The 22,127-nt window shown below is 43.3% G+C and overlaps 1 protein-coding gene across 2 annotated transcripts; it reads left to right on the top strand.

Moving 5' to 3' along the window:
* The first annotated feature begins 1,927 nt into the window (after positions 1-1,927).
* LOC142398496 (uncharacterized) lies at positions 1,928-20,325 on the top strand. Of its 2 annotated transcripts, XM_075482512.1 has the most exons (4): positions 1,928-2,017; positions 9,417-9,523; positions 10,541-10,617; positions 16,206-20,325. In XM_075482512.1, the coding sequence occupies exon 4, from the start codon at positions 16,208-16,210 to the stop codon at positions 19,271-19,273; it is 3,066 nt and encodes a 1,021-aa protein (XP_075338627.1). In that variant the 5' UTR covers positions 1,928-2,017; positions 9,417-9,523; positions 10,541-10,617; positions 16,206-16,207; the 3' UTR covers positions 19,274-20,325. The 2 variants fall into 2 exon arrangements, with proteins under 2 accessions (XP_075338627.1, XP_075338626.1); XM_075482511.1 differs by lacking the exon at positions 10,541-10,617.
* The last annotated feature ends 1,802 nt before the right edge of the window (positions 20,326-22,127 follow it).

The following is a 22,127-nucleotide window of genomic DNA, read 5'->3' as shown; positions in this document are numbered from 1 at the left end:
GGTCCCTAGTTCCTGTATGTCTGAATGAGGGAAAAAACGTCCCCGTTCCTGAAAAGGTTCTAGGAACTGCAGAAGGTTCCTACAGAGGGAATGCGGCTATAATGAGCTCTTTGGCTCGTACAGCTTTGGGATCTCCGTCTGAACCTTGTACATGCACAGCAATACACTCAGTAATGCTTTTTGAGGCTGACACAAGACCAGAAACTACCAAAAACACCAAGAGACTATAAAGGACAAAGGACTGAGGCTTCATCTATGAGTCGGAGATCATAACGATAAGGTTGAACTTATGATGAATAACGGGGCTGAACATGCTGCTGTTGTGTATTTCCTGGTAGTCATGATGCAAAGCGCTGAAATAAACACACTTTATCTCTTCTTGCTCTCCTCTTCTCTGCCACAGAGTTTTTCTTTCCCCTCCAGCTTTAGAGGGTTTTGTGGAACCGTAAAGCTAAACGTTGTTGTGCCGGTCAGGAAAACGTAGTTCTGATATGTGGTGAAATGGCTTTCAGGCCCTCCAGCCTGCCAGCTCATCCGGTCCGTTATCGCAGCAATGAGAAATTCACACTCCTTTTCTGACTTCTAAGTGGAATACGGTCAACTCGGTTGTATTCCCGACTCTGATGCAAACAAAGCATTAAAGAAAAACCACTGAACTGCAAAGATCTGGGTAAACAGCTATAGCACAAAAACGACTGCTGTTAACATGATATTCCACAAAAAGTGCGTTCAGTCTATTACCTAAAGCCTTTTGTTTAATTGAGAAGTTTCTATAGAAGTCATATCGATGATGAATCAAGAATATAAACTACTCAATCAAAGCTGAGAATCTGAAAGGGAAGAAAAAAACAAAAAGATGAGACGCTGTTTATTTACATGAATCAATATGATTTTCACAAAGTCAGGTTATGGGGGTGGCAGGACACAGCTGCGGACTCCAGAGGTGTAAAGCAAACTTGGTTTATTCACAAACAAGGTTAACAAAAGGATGACAAAACTAAGCTGTGGGACAAAACATGAATTAGACTGTGACAAAAAAACAAAAACAAAAAACTTGACATGACATGAATGCATTAGCTTAGATGTGGCGAGGCATGAGGGGTGAAAAACAGAGAGGATTTCATAAACCTAATGAGGAAACCTGGAACCTAAACACTGAACTGGGAGTGATTGGTGAAAGAGTGCAGCTGGGGACGATGAATACACGTGCTGTGAGTGAAACTAATGAGCAGAACATGGGGACTGAGGGAAAAACAATGGAAACACCAAACTAAACATGAACTCAAAAACCAAGACATGAAACAACCTAAAACATAGAACTAAAAACATGAACCATGAACGTGACACAGCATGGGTTTACTCATTCAAACGTCTGACCTTTCTATGATGGTGTTAACAGACGGCTGCAGCCTCAACAAGGTGACAAGTTTCAGCTTCAATGGACAAAAACATGTTTTACTGAGTCTAAGTGAAGAAACATGTTTGTTTTAATCCAGCTTTAACAGCCTGAGTTGCTTTAGTCTGCTTGTCAGGAAGAGCCACATTCCAGCGTATGCTCTCTCCGGCTTCTTTCCACCACCCAGAAACATGCATGTTGGGTTGACTGGTGACTCAGATACCACATTTCAAAAGGGGATTCAAGAGTTGGGGAAGATGATACTTTGATAAATTGATTGTGTAGTTCAGAATTTCATTTGTAGTTCATTTATATGTATAAATAATAGAATTATCAATACAAATTGACACAGAGTAATTCCATAAATGAGCCAAGGTGTGGCAAGGAGTGAGTGTGAGCGTGTGTCTCTGTGAGAGACTGGCAACCTGTCCAGGTGTACTCTGCCTCTCACCCAATGACGCCTGGGATAGGCTCCACCCCCCCGTTTTTCCAAACGTCCCACCCTTTATAAGAAACCGTCTGACTGCCTTCTGTACAGCATTCAGTCGATGAACAGGCGTTTATCAGAGAGAATTTAAAGACTAAAACCGTGTAAAGCCCTCAGAAGATCCCTCAGCTACTGTAAGTAACTCATCATTTTTGCTTTATTTTAAGTCTCGGGACAACATATCAGCCATTCAGAGATTTCTATCACTTTTATTTTATTTTATTTTTATTTTTATTAAACTGTCCCCTTAAATGGATCTAAATGATCTTTTAGAAACTTCTTTTTGGAATGGAGGTGGATGATTTCAAAGTTACGACAAAGAAAATGCTCTTCCTGTTCTCCTCATTTTAACAATAACAGAGTTAGTATTATCGGTACACAGACTTTAAGGAATACCCTGCTGTATTCACATTTTAATGCAAACAATACTGTGTGTTATGGCAGCAGATCCAATATCTGTGTCATTCAGGATTCAGGTAGCACTTTTGAAAAGAATGGACGCGAGCAAGCTGAGTTCTTCATAAACAAAAAATCTTTATCTAATAAAAAGGGTTAACAAAAAAGGTATTCCAATCCTTGTTTCTTAATTACACAGCGAGCACGGTCAAAAAACTATATACATCCGTGCTTCACTAAATCCGTCTAGCTCTTTCCACCGTTGCATCAGTTCTGAGGATGCGTCTTCCTTTACGCACGCAATCAAATTAAAAGTCCCGAATCTAAAATGACTTACATTTCTCTGAACTTAAAATAAACATTTCTTTCAGTAAATAAATAACCTAGAAATGACAAAAACTAAATATATAAATTCTTACACTCTAAATTATATCCCTAAATATTATCATGGCTCTAACACTCCGGCCCCTAATTGTATAGGCAGGATGCATAACAATTAAAAACTACAAAAATAGAGCCATAAACACATTAGCAAGGCTACATTTACTGTACTGTAAATGTCAATTACTCGATCCATCAAACTCAGAATATAACGTCCATCAGTCGCCGGTCGTCCTGGACTCATTCAGCTTCCTGCAAAAGACAAAGCTTGTTAGAAGGCCTATCTAATAAGCTGGACTTGGTTTGGACTTGAACTCTTCGGACGACGCCTCTTGCGTCTGGGTAAGTCTGCCGGATTCTTCCAGTCAGCCAGGTATTTCTGGGGGCGGAATTGTCCACGATGAGCACAAGATCTCCTGGGGTGAAGTTTCTCTTCCTGTAGTGCCACTTCTGTCGCTCCTGTAGCAACGGGAGGTATTCCTGGGTCCACCTTGACCAAAATAAGTTGGCCATGTATTGTACTTGACGCCATCTTCTACAGGAGTAGATATCATCCGTGTTGAAGACACCTGGTGGAAGGGCTGGTTGTTTCTTCAATAGCAGAAGATGATTTGGTGTCAAAACCTCTACGTCGCCTGGAACATCAGAAGCAGCAGTCAAGGGACGGTCATTGATAATTGCTTCAACTTCGCATAGCAGAGTGTGAAGGCCATCATCGTCTAACACCTTCTGTTTCAACACAGAATTCAACACCTTTCTGACAGTGCGAATCTGTCGCTCCCATATTCCACCTTGGTGGGAGGCAGTTGGCGTGTTAAAAATCCACTTGATACCTTTCTGCATCAGGTCATCTCTGATCTGAGAGTGATCAAGCTCTTCTAGAGCCTCCCTGAGTTCTCTCTCGGCACCTATAAAATTTGTGCCATTATCAGAGTGCATTGTAGTCACTTGACCCCTTCGACTGATAAATCGTCTGATGGCGTTGATACATGATGAGGTATCTAAAGAGTGAGCCACCTCTATGTGGACTGCTCTTACAGCGAGGCATGTGAACAGGACGCCATAGCGTTTCACTGTGCTGCGTGCTCTTCTGACCTCAAACGGTCCAAAATAGTCTACGCCGACATGTGTAAAGGGAGGCTGGTCTGGCAGTACACGTTCCTCAAGTAAGTCTGCCATCTTCTGTTCTGCTGGCCTTGCGTGCAGTTTTCGGCATGCGATGCATTGGGACATCACTGTGCGGGTCGCTCTGTTCAGTCCAGGAATCCAGTAATGCTGCCTGACCTTTGCAATTAACTGATTTCTTCCACAGTGACCATTTTGTTGGTGGACGTGCCGTAGAATCAGCTTTGCAATGTGGTGATCTTTGTGTAGCACAGCCGGGTTTCTGGATTCCTCTGGCATGGCGGACTTGTTCAACCGGCCACCCACTCTGATGACACCATCGAGCAGAACAGGATCCAACCTGTAGAGTACACTCGTCTTCATAACATGTGAATCTCTCTGTTGGAGTGAGGCCAACTCCTTTGGAAACATCTCCCTTTGACTGAAGCCTATCAGCACAGTTTCTGCATCTTCCAAATCTTGTACTGACAATGCTTTCTTGTCCACTGTCTGTCTCAATCTCCTCATTTCCTCTTCCACCTTTAGGTCTTGCTTTTCTTTATCCATCTCCTTCAGAGCAACATCAACCACATATTCCTTTCTCTTCTTTGCCAAGAAGTGAAGCAAGTCTTTCAATCGTAGCATCCATGCAACAGCCTTTTTCAGCCTATGCCAGTCCGAGTAGTATTCCACCAACGTTGTCAGGCCTGTGCCTTTGGTCATACTGACGAGACTGACCAGGGTTGACTTGAGCTCGCTATCGTCTTCCATGGTGCTGCGAATGTCAGGTCTTGTAGGCCACTCACTTTCACTTTGGCAAAGGAACTGTGGTCCATGTATCCAATGGTCATTGTTGATGAGTGAGGTGAACCTCATCCCTCTTGAAGCTACGTCTGCGGGATTGAGTGAGGTATTCACATATCTCCACTGTGATGGTGAAGTAGCTTCTCGAATGAACGAAACTCGATTGGCCACGAATGTCTTGAAGCGTGACGCATCATTTTCGATGTACTTAAGTACAGTGAGGCTGTCTGTCCAGAAAACAGACTCTTCAAGCTTGGTCTCCATTTCCTGTCTTAACAGCTTATCCACCTTCACTGCTATGACTGCGGCAGTCAATTCCATTCTGGGGATTGTTACTTTCTTAAGAGGTGCCACCCTTGATTTGGCCATAAGCATTGAGCAGACCTTCTGTCCATCCTCACTGGTCAGCAGAATGTATGAAGCTGTACCGTAACCGCTCTCACTTGCATCTGAGAAATTGTGTATCTGGGCCTTGAGAGTGGGACCGAAATCAGCTGGCTTGATACATCTGTCCACTTGGAAGTTAGATAGCTCCTGCAACTCATCAAGCCACTGGTGCCACCTTCGCGATTGCTTCTCACCAATTTCCTCATCCCAGCTCAACTTCTGTTGGCAAAGCTCTCTCAAAATCAGCTTGGCTGGGAGGATGCATGGAGCAACGAGACCAAGAGGGTCATAGACTGAACTGACTATTGAGAGTATCCCTCTTCTCTTGGTTGGTCTCTCTGGCACGTTCACTCTGAACCTGAAGGTGTCTGTGTCTGTACACCAATGAACCCCTAAGGCTCTTTCTGTTGGCAGGGTGTCTTTGCTCAAATCAAGGTCTTTCACCTCTGCGGCTCTCTCATTGGCTGGGATGCATGACAGAACGTGTCTGCTGTTGCTAACCCATTTTGTCAGGTTAAATCCACCACTTAGGCATAAAGCCTTCAGAGACTGTGCAAGTGCTATGGCTTGTTCCTCAGAGGCCACCGAGGCTAAACAGTCGTCCATGTAAAAATTCCTTTCAACTGTTTTCACTGCTTCAGCTGAGGCCTTGTCTCTTCCGTCTTCCGCTGTCTTTCTTAGCGCAAAACAAGCGCAGCTTGGGGATGAAGTAGCCCCAAAAATGTGTACAGTCATTCTGTACTCCTCCAGAGGTCCATTCAAGTTTCCATCCGGCCACCAGAAGAAACGCAGGAAGTCAGAGTCCTTGGGAGGAACCCTGACCTGGTAAAACATTGCCTCTATGTCGGCCATCATCGCAATTGAGTCCTCTCGGAACCTTGTCAACACTCCAATTAAGGTACTCGTGAGGTCAGGCCCTTGGAGTAGTTGGTTGTTCAAAGAGACGCCTTGATACGTAGCTGTGCAGTCGAAGACGAGTCTAATTTTCTTCTTTTTGGGATGGTACACCCCATGGTGTGGGATGTACCAAACCTCTCCTTCCTTGACCTCCTGACCTTCTTCAGGCACCTTTTCCGCATAGCCCTTAGCTATAATATCTTCCATGAAGCCCTTGTAGTCGGTGCAGAACTCTGGGTTCCTGTTGAGCTTCCTCTTGAGGTTGATGGCTCTTTGTTCTGCATGATTGCGATTAGTGGGCATCTTCATAGACTTGTCCTTGAAGGGAAGACTGATGCGGTAATGTCCCTCAACAAGCTGGCATGACTGTTTCACCTCCTTCATGAACCGTCGATCCTCCTGAGACATCTCAGTTTTGTCTTCACAGCTGCGCTCTGAGAAGTCAGAGTTGAATTGCTGGATTAACAACTCTTCGATGTTTTCCACAGAAATCCTGTTTGCGGCAACTCTCAGCAGTTCCTCATCAGTGTCATGAAGTTGATCTCGGGTGATGGGGCCATTGACAATCCATCCAATTGCGGTTCTCACAGCGTATGGACCGTCATCTCGACTATTTATTACTTGCCATGGCTCTATGGCCTTGTAAGCATTGGCACCAATCAATAGACCGATCTCAGCTTCGATACTTGGAAGGCGTACTTCCTTCAGGTAAGACCACATCTGAATGTCTCTCTGACAAGGTATATCGTCTCTTTTCACAGGAATTTCAGGTTGTGTGAACACTGAAGGTAAGTCCATGTACCTGTTCTCCTCAAGTCCACAGATTTCCAGGTCTGGCAGGATATGGCTAGGGACAAGCTTCTCCTGCCCCATAGTTCAGAGTAAGATCTCCGTCTTCCTGCCTCTAAGATTCAGCGCTGACATTACTGCCTCTGTACAAAACGTTGCCGAACTGCCTGGGTCAATGAAGGCATAAGTCACCATCGTCTTCGTACCTTTCTTGGACTTGAGTCGTACCGGCACAATGGCCAAAATTCCTTGGCTGTTTCCGGCCCCAGTGTACCCACAGGTTTCCTGTCCTACAGCACTTGTGGCTTGTGACTGACATGCTGTTCTTGTTGCTCTTATACGTTGTTGTTTCATCCTTGTGCACCACATGTAGAGCACTTGGGTGTCTCTTAGAACATATCTGGCAAGACAACTTCCTGGTGCAATCCTTGCTCATGTGACCTGGCACAAGGCATCCAAAACAGAGACCTTTAGACTTCAAGAACTCAATCTTGTCAGTGTGAGCTTGTTTCTTGAACTTTTCACAGTTTTCCAATATGTGGCTCCTTTCACAGAACACACACGTCTCTGTTTTCAGTTTGGTTTCCTCCCCAGCCATTGGCGCATGAGCTTCAGACACAGGTGGACTTCTAAAGACACGTGCAACAGATCCAGTCAGAGAAACATACGACCCTGCACGGCTGCCTGCATCAGCACCTGGCAACCTGGCTGCCACATAGTCATTCATGGCGTCACGAGGGCCCTCATGTTCCGCAAATACTTTCAGCTTAGCTGTAGAGGCTGCTATTGCAGTTTCCAAATCCAACTGCTCCATATCTACCTTTAACTGCTCCATCTGTAACTGTATGGCGCTCTTCTTTTTCAGTGACTCTGCTTGGGCTAAAAGCCCTGCTCTTTTGCCTTCCTCTTTCATGCGCACCACTGAGCTAGTACAAGATGCAACTGAAGACGTCCTATTGGAGCCAGCTCTACTCTTGTTGCTTCTGTTGCGCAGTGATACCACTGAGACACTGTCATCTGGTGTAACACCATCATCCATTTTTTTGCTCCTTTGTTCATTAATCCATCTTTCTGTGTCTATGACAAATCCCCTTATGGCAGTTGCCTTTGGCTCATACCATGATAACTGATTTGAAGTTGCTTCATCAGTTGGTAACATCTGCATAACACTCTCATTGAGCAAGATTAACTCTTCATACAGCGTTATAAAGTGTGGCAGTATTTCTGATTCAACTCGGCTAAAATGCTCTTCATTAATTTTCATGTTCTCTATTTCTTTCATTTTGGCTGAAATCTGAGCCATTTTCGCTTTTCTGTGACTGATAAGCCTTTGGAGTCTTTCTCCCAGAGCCTTTTGTGTGTACTTGGGCTCCCTCTTCTGGCGGGATGCAGGTATTACACCTTCTGCTGTGCTGCATTTAACAAATTTTCATCCGCCATCTTGGAAACGTGTTCAGTAATGACTCAGCAATATTTCCAAACGAACTTCTGTTGTCTTCTTCTATCTCTTCACACATACACTAAACTTGAATGAAGTTCAAAAACGATCCATTTAGGCATCTTAGAAATGAATCACTTTGGCAATCCTTTTCCTTTCCGGCTCCGTTTGCATGGCTAGCTTCTATAGGCAATTTCGCCAGGAAAACTGTACTTACAAAGCACCAGCAATCTTGAGAATGGCTCCTTACTTATACCATCAATCAGCTTCGTCCAATTTCCAGTCCTTTTCCACAGCTGACTGTCCGTTCCTTCCACTTGTAGAAGTTTTTTGACTAATGTTATGGCAGCAGATCCAATATCTGTGTCATTCAGGATTCAGGTAGCACTTTTGAAAAGAATGGACGCGAGCAAGCTGGGTTCTTCATAAACAAAAAATCTTTATCTAATAAAAAGGGTTAACAAAAAAGGTATTCCAATACAATGTCCTTGTTTCTTAATTACACAGCGAGCACGGTCAAAAAACTATATACATCTGTGCTTCACTAAATCCGTCTAGCTCTTTCCACCGTTGCATCAGTTCTGAGGATGCGTCTTCCTTTACGCACGCAATCAAATTAAAAGTCCCGAATCTAAAATGACTTACATTTCTCTGAACTTAAAATAAACATTTTTTTCAGTAAATAAATAACCTAGAAATGACAAAAACTAAATATATAAATTCTTACACTCTAAATTATATCCCTAAATATTATCATGGCTCTAACACTGTGTTTAAGTTTAACACCATTTAGAATTGGCAAGATATGTATAATATAATAATATGTATCTGTTAGATCCAGGAGCAGATTTAATAAAGTTTCAGGGAGAAAGATATTATTAATATTTAGTTTGTAATCCATGAAAGATGCGTATTTGTAACAAACTCCAGAAGAAATATGAGCTAAGTCTGCTGTAGTGAGGAAGCTAAACCAAATTTATTTGCTTTAACTCGGTTAGGAGCAGCAGATCCTGTAAGTTTATGCAACTTGTGTTTGCATGTGTTGTTATTTATTAGTCTGTCAGGTCAAACAACATGCAGAATCATTTTCTGAGAGCGTCTTTAGTTACTTTAAAAGAAAGAGAGATACTGCTGTGAAGGGAAAGAATGGCATTCATGATGTGCGTGTCACGTTGTAAATAGTCAGAGTCACTTCCTGGTTGTCTCAATGTCTTATGTTGGCAAGTAACCAAGTTTAAAAAAGTGTTGTAAGATTATGTATTTCAGTTCAAACTGTGACAGGATGCTCTTTAAACCAAGTTAAACTACATTTCTTTTTGATTGTTGGGCTTGTCCAGTTCAGACTGAGTGATGGACCCTGGTGGTACGATGGAGATCGCGGCGCTCGGCCGGCCTTTCGCCCTTGGCATGCTGTACGACTGCCGCAAAGACTCACTCGTCCCTGGTAAGAAGTCCCACACAAATTCAATCAGTGCATCACAACCATTTATATCTGAGAGAAAGTCCTTAAGTTTTACAGTTGCATTTGAAAGTTTGCAAATACTTTACAAAATTCGATATTACTGCATGAATATGAGATTTTTTGAGGTCCTCAGCAAATGGGAAGTCGATGTTTATCAAGCTGGAAGAGATTCTGATACCATCTCTAAAAAGTTGGACAAAAATCCAGTCAGATTATCTAACCATAGATATCCCTCCAGGTGCAGATGTGTAATAGTTTGGGAGGCAAAAGAACTAAGGATCACTACTCGATAACTAAAGGCTTCTCTTTAACGATGCCTTTCTACCCGTGAGAAGTGTGCATTTGCTAATCGTTTGTGACATGCCTGATAATGCAGAGGTAGCATGAAAGTCTTATTAAACTGCTTATGTCTGAGTCAACAACAGAGGGAAAACATGATATGTATGTAAGGGCAGGCCGGCATCCCGATGCACGCCTCCCTAATCAGTGATGTTGTTTTCAAACCTACAACCTAAGATCAAACCTGCTAAGTAGAGATGGGACCAAGTCACACATGTGCAAGTCTCAAGTCTTAGCTTTCAAGTCTCAAGTAATTTTTTCTTGGTCAGCTCACCTTATTATTGCAGTTTTACCTGCAGAATCTGTTCTTAATAAAGTGAAAACACAAAGATATAAGTAACTGTCAGTAAACATCATCGGCCAATGTGTCCAACCTGTCCACCCCGTATCACATCAAGCTAACGTTAGCTAACTACCGGCTAGGCTAACAGGATAATATTAGCTAATTTAACAGCACTTACTGGTCAGAATGGATCTTCAGATGACGAACAAAGTTGGAAGTTGTCGTCTGGCTGTCTGAGATGTTGATGCCGCATGTCTTGCACTGAGCTGTTCGTCTTTTGCCGTCAAAATGGTGATTAGGAAAGCCGAAGACTCTCGGTCCCGCTGACATGTTGATGCATATCTGATATGAGTTTATTCTCTCCAATAAACACTAAGGTATGTAGAGAGGGCATGGCTGATGGACAGGGTAGGGATCCAATCATGACGCCATTCTCAGCCTGCGCTCCTACCGGGTAATCCATATTATTATTTAAATTAATTTATTAGTTTTATATTCAAATTGGAAACATGAACTGAATAACTCTCAAGTCATTCAAGTCATCGTGTCTCAAGTCAAGTCAAGTGCCGAGTCTTTAACTTCCAAGTCCGAGTCGAGTCAAGAGTCTTTTATTTTTTGTCAAGTCACAAGTCATCAAAACAGCGACTCGAGTCCCCATCTCTGCCACTAAGCCTAGAAGTATCTCAATAAGTAGAGGGAAATTAAGTGATAGAAAGCTTGTAATAGATGAAGAAAACATTCCAATAATTAGGGACATTTTGAACATTTTCTTACCCACCTTCAGCTGATCCATCTGCTGTTGGCCCAAGCCTCATCAGAAATGGGCTCCATGGAAGGGTGGCTGTCAGGAAGCCGTTCTTAAAGGGACAGTTCGCCTCTTTAAAGGGACAGTTCGCCTCTTTTGACATGAAGCTGTGTAACATCCCATATCAGCAACATCATTTCTGAACATCTTCTTACCCCCTGCTGCGTCCTGTGAGCAGAGTTCCAGCCTCGTTTTGGTGTTGATGAAGGTAGTCCGGCTAGTTGGCTGGGGTTTAAAAAATAAAGCGTTTTGATTCTCAGAACAATATGCGTTCAACAGAGTAATACATTTGCATCACAAAATCCTCCCTCCAGAAAAAGTCAGACCTCACAATCTCTTGGCCCTATTTTCTCTCCCTTCGTATCACTGCCTGCTGTGCAGACCGAGCAGCAAACACTGTAACAGGCGCGGCTATCGCTAGGTGGCTGTACGCATTGATATGAAGGACCAAGTATTAAGAAGCTTAGCTGCAGGTATTGAAGATAAACGAAGGCAGGTAAACTTAGGAGGGTCTAAGGTGAAGAGAGTTGCAATTCAGTTTGTTCAAATCAAATCAAAATCAAATCAAATTTATTTATATAGAACATTTCATGTACAAACAGTTCAAAGTGCTTCACATCAAATAAAAGCATTGCAGCAGGGAGTGCAAGAAGCATAAAAAATACATAAAAGAATATAAAGAGAAACAAATAAAATCATTTAAATGAATTTAAAAACAAGCAACAGTCCAGATAAGTTAAAAGATATCGTGCAGATTTCATGCATAGACACATGAGAACAGAAATGTTTTTAACCTGGATTTAAAAATGTCTCCATTTGGTGAAAGTTTAATCTCCACTGGCAGTTTGTTCCACTTGTTTGCAGCATAACAGCTAAATGCTGCTTCTCCATGTTTAGTCTGGACTCTGGACTGGACCAGCTGACCTGAGTCCTTGGATCTAAGAGCTCTGCTGGCTTTATATTCTCTGAACAGATCACAGATTGTAAACCATCAGCAGGCTTTTAAAATCTGTTCTGTGACTGACTGGAAGCCAGAGTAAAGATTTTAAAGCCGCTGTGATGTGTTCAGATCTCTTAGTCCGGGTTAAAACTCCAGCAGCAGCGTTCTGGATGAGCTGCAGATGTTTAATGCTCTTTGTGGGAAGTCCAGTTAAAAGAGCGTTACAGTGATGGAGTCTGCTGGAGATGAATGCATGGATGAGTTTCTCCTGGTCTGTTTGGGAGAGGAAACCTTTAATTCTGTTGCTGTTTCTGAGGTGGTAAAAAGCTGCCTTGGTGACAGCTTTGATGTGGCTGCTGAAAGTCAGATCTGAGTCTATCAACACTCCGAGGTTACGAACTCGCTCAGTGATTGTAAGGGCCCGAGTCTCAAGATATTTACCAACGCTGACCCTCTTCTCTTTGCTCCCAAACAGAATGATCTCAGATTTGTCTTCATTTAATTGTAGAAAATTCTCTCTCATCCAGGTGTTTACTTCCTCCAGACCCTGACACAGTACGTCTGCTGGGCTGCAGTCGCCATGGTGACAGAGACACATAAAGTTGTGTATCGTCTGCATAACTGTGATAATTGATGTTAAAATTCTGCAATATCTGACCCAAAGGGAGCATATACAAGTTAAACAGAAGAGGTCCAAGAATTGACCCCTGGGGGACTCCACAAGTCATGGCCACTCGCTCAGATTCATAGCTGCCAATTGTAACAAAATCTCTTGAAAGTACTTCAAGAGGGTGAGAAAGTTAATAAGACGATAAGGAGGCACGGCAGCTTGGAGGATGCTTGTGATTGGGAGATGCAGGTAGATTTAGTAAATAAGCTTGTTGTTCCCCAGGAGATAGCCTCTAAAAATCTAAGGCCTGATATAGTCTTATGGTCTAGGAGTAGAATGAGAGTCTATTTCATAGAGCTGACTGTTCCTTGGGAGGAATTAGTAGTAGATGCTTTTTACCATCTAAAAAACATTGCCAGAATCAAAGGAATAGTGTCTAAACCAGACTGAGAAAGACTGATCCATGGGTTTGTCTCCAGCAGGTTAGACTGCTGTAACGGCCTGCTCACTGGGCTCTAAACGGGCTGTAAGACAGCTGCAGTACATCCAGAATGCTGCTGCTCGAGTCCTGACTAGAACCAGGATATACGACCATATTAGTCCAGTGCTCAGGTCTCTGCACTGGCTTCCTGTTGCTCAGAGAATAGACTTTAAAACAGCTCTGCTTGTGTACAAGTCTCTTCATGGTCAAGCGCCAAAGTACATCTCTGACATGTTAGAGCCATATGAACCAACTCAGGCTCTGAGAACCTCAGGGAGGGGTCTCCTGCCCCAGGGAGGGGTCTCCTGCCCCAGGGAGGGGTCTCCTGCCTCAGGGAGGGGTCTCCTGCCCCAGGGAGGGGTCTCCTGCCCCAGGGAGGGGTCTCCTGCCTCAGGGAGGGGTCTCCTGCCCCAGGGAGGGGTCTGCTGCCTCAGGGAGGGGCCTCCTGCCCCAGGGAGGGGTCTCCTGCCCCAGGAAGGGGTCTCCTGCCTCAGGGAGGGGTCTCCTGCCCCAGGGAGGGGTCTCCTGCCTCAGGGAGGGGTCTCCTGCCCCAGGGAGGGGTCTCCTGGTGCCCAGAGTCAGGACTAAACAAGGTGAGGCTGCGTTTCAGTTTTATGCTCCTAAAATCTGGAACAGTCTTCCAGAAGATGTGAGACAGGCCTCAACTCTGACAATGTTTAAATCCAGGCTGAAAACAGTTCTATTTAGCTGTGCATATGACACCTGAAAGTATTTTATCTGCACTCTTCACTTTTTAATTAAAAAAGTTTTTTAATTTTTTTTCTTTTTAATGATTTTATTGCCTTGTGATTTTATGTAGCTGTGAATCACTTTGAATTGCCGTGTGTACAAATTGTGCTCTATAAATAAAATTGCCTTAGCTTGCCTAGAAGCATATGAAAGGAAAAAGCTTAGATATGTGGAGTTGGGGGCAGAAGCAGAGCAGCGAGGATGGAAAGTTAGGATATGTCCAGTGGAAGTAGGATGTAGAGGATTTGTTGCAAAGTCTGTTGTCTCATTGTTGAGGGAGCTGGGTGTAAGTGGACAGAATGTGAGGAAAATAGTGAAGGAAGTGTCAGATGAGACAGTAAAGTCCAGTAAGTGGATTTGGATTAGAAGAAGCAATAGCAGCTGGGGGCCTAGTAGGGTGAGCACTTAGGGTAAACAGATTCTTAGAAGAAGGAAAGAAGAAGTTCAAGATATTTAAGTGGAGGGTGTGGCCCACGTGAGCCTTTTGAAACCAGGCGGCCATTTTAGGTGAGTTGGCTTCTATGGCTTTGTTTTTGCTGGCATTTTTAGTGATTGTAGGACTGTTTAGGTGAGTTTGTCTGCTGAATCTGCTAGTGTGTCTTATCCTGCCTCCACCTCTGGCACCCTCTATACTTTCATTACCCCCTACCCGAACCAGGGTTTGAATCCCATTCCTACTTATCTTTACCTCTTCTATTTCTACCCCCTCCCCCAACCAGGGTTTGAATCCCATTCCTACTTATCTTTACTTATTCTATTTCTACCCTCTACCCCAACCAGGGTTTGAATCCCATTCCTACTTATCTTTAACTCTTCTATTTCTACCCCCTACCCGAACCAGGGTTTGAATCCCACTCCTACTTATCTTTACCTCTTCTATTTCTACCCCCTACCCCAACCAGGGTTTGAATCCCACTCCTACTTATCTTTACCTCTTCTATTTCTACCCTCTACCCCAACCAGGGTTTGAATCCCATTCCTACTCATCTTTACCTCTTCTATTTCTACCCTCTACCCCAACCAGGGTTTGAATCCCATTCCTACTCATCTTTACCTCTTCTATTTCTACCCCCTACCCCAACCAGGGTTTGAATCCCATTCCTACTCATCTTTACCTCTTCTATTTCTACCCCCTACCCCAACCAGGGTTTGAATCCCATTCCTACTTATCTTTACCTCTTTTATTTCTACCCCCTACCCGAACCAGGGTTTGAATCCCATTCCTACTTATCTTTACCTCTTCTATTTCTACCCCCTCCCCGAACCAGGGTTTGAATCCCATTCCTACTTATCTTTACCTCTTTTATTTCTACCCCCTACCCAAACCAGGGTTTGAATCCTATTCCTACTTATCTTTACCACTTCTATTTCTACCCCATACCCAAACCAGGGTTTGAATCCTATTCCTACTTATCTTTACCTCTTCTATTTCTACCCCATACCCAAACCAGGGTTTGAATCCTATTCCTACTTATCTTTACCACTTCTATTTCTACCCCCTACCCGAACCAGGGTTTGAATCCCACTCCTACTTATCTTTACCACTTCTATTTCTATCCCCTACTCGAACCAGGGTTTGAATCCCATTCCTACTTATCTTTACCTCTTCTATTTCTACCCCCTACCCGAACCAGGGTTTGAATCCCACTCCTACTTATCTTTACCACTTCTATTTCTATCCCCTACTCGAACCAGGGTTTGAATCCCATTCCTATTTATCTTTACTTATTCTATTTCTACCCTCTACCCCAACCAGGGTTTGAATCCCATTCCTACCTATCTTTACCTCTTCTATTTCTACCCCCTACCCGAACCAGGGTTTGAATCCCACTCCTACTTATCTTTACCTCTTCTATTTCTACCCCCTACCCCAACCAGGGTTTGAATCCCACTCCTTCTTATCTTTACCTCTTCTATTTCTACCCTCTACCCCAACCAGGGTTTGAATCCCATTCCTACTTATATTCAGTCCTTCTATTTCTACCCCCTACCCCTACCAGGGTTTGAATCCCATTCCTACTTATATTTAGTCCTTCTATTTCTACCCCCTACCCCAACCAGGGTTTGAATCCCATTCCTACTTATCTTTACCTCTTCTATTTCTACCCCCTACCCGAACCAGGGTTTGAATCCCACTCCTACTTATCTTTACCTCTTCTATTTCTACACCCTACCTGAACCAGGCAAGACCCCCTTACACTACCCACCTACCGGTGTAAGTTGATTTGTATAAAAGGGTCTGCCAAATATATAAACAAACATAAACATAAACTGGCTTGGACTGAAAAATCTACCTCATAAAACATTTCAACAATGCTAACATTTAATTCAGTGCTGTAAAGGGCAATGCAATGATACTCAATTAGAAAAAGAAGTCGATGCCAAGTTACTTACTAAATTAGGTTTATATAAGTGTCTGTTTTGAACTTAATATTTTGTTTTCTTCTTCTTTTCAGGAATGACTCTGTGGGACCGCGATGACCTGATGAAACATATAGGAGACAGAGCACAAAACTATAATGATTTTCAAATAGTCGCTTCTGAATCAATTGAGGACAAATCGTCTGCACTAAATGTTGATGCATCCCTGAAGGCAAGTTTCCTGAGTGGACTGGTTGAGGTTGGAGGATCTGCCAAATATCTGAATGACAACAAGAACTCTAAAAACCAGGCCAGGGTAACTCTGAGCTACAAGGCAACTACAAATTTCCAGGAGCTGTCAATGGATCATCTTGGAGATGTGAAGCATCCACGTGTCTTTGAAAAGGGATTAGCAACACATGTAGTCACAGCTATTCTTTACGGGGCACAGGCTTTCTTTGTGTTCGACCGTGAAGTTTCTGAAAGAGAAAATCATCAAGATGTTCGCGGAAATTTGAAGATTATCATAAAAAAAATCCCACTCCTTGCTGTTGAGGGTGAAGGATCCCTAGAGTTGAAGGATGAGGAAAAAGAGAAAGTTGAAAAATTATCCTGCAGATTCTTTGGAGACTTCTGCCTTCAGAAAACTCCAACAACCTTCCAGGATGCCATCCAGGTTTATCAAAGCCTGCCAAAGTTACTGGGAACAAGGGGAGAAAACACCGTACCAGTGAAGGTCTGGATGTTGCCTCTGACAAGCTTAGACTCTTCTGCTGCTAAACTGGTCCGTCAGATCAGTGTTCGGTTAGTTCAACAGGCACAGCGGGTCCTGGAGGACTTCAGTGAGCTGGAAATCAGGTGCAATGACGCCCTGAAAACCCCCGCTGTGCAACAGTTCCCACAGATTGGTGAAAAACTTCAACTTTTTAAAGAATTGTGCTCCGAGTTCAAGATGGACTTTCAACAAATTCTGGCAAAAAAGCTTCCATCGATCCGAGGAGGAGGAGAAGAAGAAGCTGTGCTGGCAGAGATCCTGAAGAAGAGACTTTCTTCACCTTTCAACAACAGAAACCTGAAACAGTGGATGGACTTTAAAGAGAGAGAAATCTACATCCTGGTGTCTTTTACAGAGAAGATGACAGGTACAAAGATCCTCCCATCTCAGAGTCATCTGTTTAAGGAAGTTCACAGTGTAGAACGTGCTGTGTGCTTTGTCTTCACCTCGTTGGGAAGTGATGAGCCGTACCTCTCAGCTTTATCAAACTACCTGAAAGGAACCCAACCAGAAGATCCTCAAGATCCACAGAGTCACGATGTAGAGAAGGAACAGTGGTACGCCTCAAAGGAAGTGATGGATGCAATGAGAACCAAAGCCAAGCTCTTCAGTGATTTTGCAGAAGCCAACAAGGAGAACAAGAACACAAAGTTCCTGACAGCGGGTTTAACAGATGAAACACACAAAGGTTCAACCATCTACCTTTATAAAGATGGCTTCACTGTCAGTGAGAACTTTGAGCCTCCTTCAAAGCCTGAAAGTGTGACAGCAGCCGACATAAGCCCTAACAGTGTGACTCTGAAGATTTCTCCTCCCAGATATGGAACAGAGAACATCACCTCCTACTCTGCTGAGTTCTGTGTCAGTGGAGAGGATGAATGGAAACAGAAGGAGGGGAAAGAAGCTGGAGGATTCACAGTGAGCGGCCTGAGGCCAAACACAGAGTATGTGTTCAGATGCAGAGCAGTGACCCCGCTGGGTGGTGGACCTGCCTTTGTAGTCAGTGACCTCATTAAAACTAAAAAACGGCTCAGTGATGCTGTCAGAGAAAAAAGCAAACAACTGGAACCACCGGCAGGGCCTCTACCAGCTTATGTGATTCCACTGACAGAAAAAGAGATCAATATAAAAGGATGCAGGTGTTTCAGTTATGGGGAAGAATCCAGAAAACCTAACCGCACCATCATGGTTCTCGGAGCCCCTGGTGCAGGGAAGTCGACTCTTATCAACGGGATGATAAATCACATTCTTGGTGTTGAATGGTATGACTCATATCGGTTTGTGTTGGTTAATGAGGACCAGTCAAAATCACAAGCTCACAGCCAGACTTCTGAAGTTACTGTGTACAAAATCAATCACCAGGAGGGTTTCAGAATAGAACACTCACTGACCATTGTGGACACTCCAGGCTTTGGAGACACCAGAGGCATAGAAAGAGACAGAGAGATCACCGAGCAGCTGCGTAATCTCTTCTCTACTCAGCTCGGTGTCTCTGAGATCGATGCTGTGTGTTTTGTAGCTCAGGCTTCTTCAGCACGACTTACACCAACACAGAAATATGTGTTTGATTCAGTGCTCTCAATCTTTGGCAAAGATGTAGCAGAAAACATCAGGATTCTGGTGACGTTTGCAGACGGCCAGCCACCACCAGTTCTAGAGGGGATCAGAGAGTCTGGTGTACCGTGTCCTAAAGGAAAAGATGGACTTCCACTTCACTTCAAATTCAACAATTCAGCATTGTTTGCAGATAACAGATCAGCTGCAGCAGGCAGCAGGAGTGAGGATGATGATGATGATGGAAACGTTGATCAGATGTTTTGGAACATGGGGACAAACAGCATGAAGAGATTTTTTGCTGCTCTAAATCTCATGGAAACCAAAAGCTTGACACTGACAAAGCAGGTCCTGAGAGAGAGAAAACAGCTGGAGGTCTCAGTTGAGAGTTTGCAGAAGCAGGTCAGACTGGGTTTAGCCAAGCTTGGAGAGATAAAAGAGACGAGTGAAAAACTCAAAGAACATGAAGCAGAGATCCGCAGAAATGAGAATTACCTTTTCAGTACCAACATGAAGAAGATGTACCACAGTACCATAAAGAAGGTGACTGTGCAGCAAATGATGGGAAAGCTGGAGGCTGAATATGATGATTTACAGCTTGAAGTGGTGAACCTGATGGAGAAATCTGCTGAGTGTCTGAACAGACTTCAGGAGATAGCACTGAGGCCAAATCCTCTCTCTACTCCAGAGAACATTGACCTGCTGATTGAAGGGGAGAAATCAGAGGCCAAACCAGGCTGGAACAAACGAGTTGAGTCACTGATGGAGATGAAAGAAAAAGCAGAGATCATGATGAAAGTAGAGAAGGGAGAGAATCTTTTACAGCGTTCATAAATGGGCCTCCAGCAATGTAACCCAACAGAGAGGAAGAAGAAAGCTGTCAACAGTGATGTTAGAACCAAGATAAGACCCAAAGTGATACAAACCAACGCTGAAGCAGAGACAGATACCAACCAAGACCAAAGCCAGATCAACCCAGGGAACACAGACCAAGACGAAGCAAAAACTGACTCAGACAAAGATTAGTGAGATACCAACCAAGATTAAGCCCAAATTTGATGAAATCTAAACCGAGATTCAGACTTTCTTTGAGTGTTTGTTTCTCCTTAAAGTCCCATTCAGCTTTAAGGTAACTGACTCACCAACATGGCATCCACCAGTTTCTCTGCATGCAGCAGCATTCAGCTCCATTCAGTTATAGATCCAGCTGGAACTGAACCGCTTCTCTTCTGTTTGGGACTCTGGTTGAATAGAGTGAATTTTATTGGATATTTGGCTCTTTGATCAAAGCAGGAATCTGATCTCTGTTGGAACAGTCAAAGCAAATGAGTAAATTCATGATATATCGTATACCGCAGTGACTGTTTAGTGACGATGTTTTGAAGACTGGTTTCCCTGCAGAGACCAAAGAATTATGTTGTTTTTTTATTACTTTATTTCTACATCACACCTAAGAATGTATAAAAAGGGAACACGAGGTGATTTAAACACTTATTTTTAAATGATTATTATTAATATTTTTATGCCTTTAATGATAGGACAGTGGGAGAGAGACAGGAAGCAGGGGGCAGAGAGAGGGGGAAGACATGCAGCAAAGGGCCGCTCGGTGCGGGGGGCAGCCCTTTGCTGTACATGGGGCGGCTGCTTAACCCACTATGCCACCGACCGCCCCGATTTAAACACATTTTTAACATTTTTAACCTTTATTATAATCCTTTAACTTTAATTTTATTGTCTCTTTTGGAATTGTAATCTTTGAACTCTTATAAACTCTCCTCATATCCTTTATCCTTATTAGAAAAGCAGCAGGATGATGTCACACCATAAAAAGTGTGTAAATTTAGTGTTGTTTGCTGAAATAATCGATATTAAATATTATATTGAAATTCCTTTTGTGTTTTCTTCTGATGTGTTTTGATGGTCAATCGTAGAGTTCTGCAGCTCAGATTTTTCTTTGAAATCTTCAGCTAAACACCAGCCCTGCCAGCATCCGCTCTATATGCAGCCATTTACTTCTTCCACGGTGCAAAAGAAGAGAAAGAACTAACTCACACATGCATCCATCCCCCAACTCACATTCCCAAGCTCCTCCTCCCATTTCCCTTTAATTTCATTGAGAGAGGTGTCTCCGAGAGATGATATGTTGGCAGAGATTCTCGAAATGAAGCCTTATGGATTGGAGGGAATTTGGAGGATGTTATTCATAGCAGTGGGTTTAGGTGCATTGGTGAAGTTTGAATCTATATTTAACATAAAATGTCGGACCTGGAAATATCGGAAACGATTTGAGGTTGAATTTTTGAGAGAAATGACTAAAGGTAGAGAAGACACCCTCGCTGTAGAGATCTTTAAATTTGGAGAGGCCAAGTCTTTTCCAAAGGGCGAAGGTATTGTCTAATCTAGGCGAGACAAAAAGATGATTGTCACAGATGGGGCCAGATGAGAGAAATCTGTTAGACCGAAGTGGTTTTGAAATTGTGACCAAATTTGTAAAGTATTGATAACAGCAGGGTTAGAGGTATAGGGTGAAGTAGACAGAGGGAGCCTCGAAGTAACCAAGGCGGGGAGGGATGTCAGAATGCACGACTCATTTTAGATTTCGCACCACGACAGTTTTGGAACGTGAAACCAGTATATGATGTTCTGAATATTAGCCGCCCAGTGATAGTGAAGCAAATTTTACAAACCCAATCCACCCTGGGATCGATGTCCAATCAGCGACCATTCATGTCAAATCGCACTGTTCCTTTCTTTCAGAAAATGATGTAAGTGTATCGCATCGCATCGAATCGTTGGCTGAATATCGTGAGATTAGAGTATCGCTGCAGCTCTACGCACTAATCACTCTCCCCTCAGTATTTAGACTCCCTGTTTTCTTCACTCTTTGTCAGATCCTCCGTCGTTGTTCCCCGTCAGTCTCGGTCCTGCTCCTCAGTAATATACAGTCTGGGTTTGTTTCTTCTTTGGTGTTTAACTTTAGTTTTATGGTATTCCAGCGTGGCTGCGATTTTCATTTCTATTCCTGAATAAACTGAGCTTAAGTGCACCTGGGTCCTCCTTCCTCGCCTCCACTCCGAAGCGTGACGGATAAGTGTGTTTGTCATGGCCGCCTCATGTACTCTGGGTCTGTTTGGAACGTCTTCAGAAATCAACGCCATGTGCTTGTAAGCTGCAACATGCAGGTGAGCGATAAGCCGCATTTGAACAGATTTAGAGTCGGCAGCTGAATAAATATCTAGATGATTTGAAGACGAGCTAAAAAAGAAAGACCTTTATCTTTATGACGTGACTTTGCCACTGCACAGACAAACGTGTTTGTCAAAAATAGCAAAAGATCAGTGCATGTTGGAAAGTTTTGGTGATGATGGTGTGTTTTTTTCTGTTCTGATTCACCCAGAGTTCCCCCAGGTTGGTTCCTCTGGTCTTACAGGTGTAGGACACGAGTCAGTATGTGAATGATTACGCTCAAAATGGAGGAAGTTGCTCCATTGTACATGTGATTAAAAATCAAGACAATTACTGTCCTTTGTCCAACCAAATTTGTACAAAAATCAAGGATCTCAAAGCCAGCCAAACCAGATAATCCTGCTAGGTTTGAATCCTTTCAACACTGAGCCAGACTCAGGTGGTCCGAGGTGCTCTGTTCATGCTCCAAAGATCCATATTTTTGTAAAAACATTAAAGTTTA

The sequence above is a fragment of the Odontesthes bonariensis genome, chromosome 14 (genome assembly GCF_027942865.1).
Source record: "Odontesthes bonariensis isolate fOdoBon6 chromosome 14, fOdoBon6.hap1, whole genome shotgun sequence".
Classification (NCBI taxonomy): Eukaryota; Metazoa; Chordata; class Actinopteri; order Atheriniformes; family Atherinopsidae; genus Odontesthes; species Odontesthes bonariensis.
Note: the sequence above shows the minus strand (reverse complement) of the source record. Positions and strands in the feature narration are given on the sequence as shown.

Coding starts and splice junctions, on each gene's coding strand:
- LOC142398496 (XM_075482511.1), top strand. CDS start 9,430: ATGGACCCTGGTGGTACGATGGAGATCGCGGCGCTCGGCCGGCCTTTC. Junction 9,524..16,205: donor CAAAGACTCACTCGTCCCTG/GTAAGAAGTCCC, acceptor TCTTCTTTTCAG/GAATGACTCTGTGGGACCGC.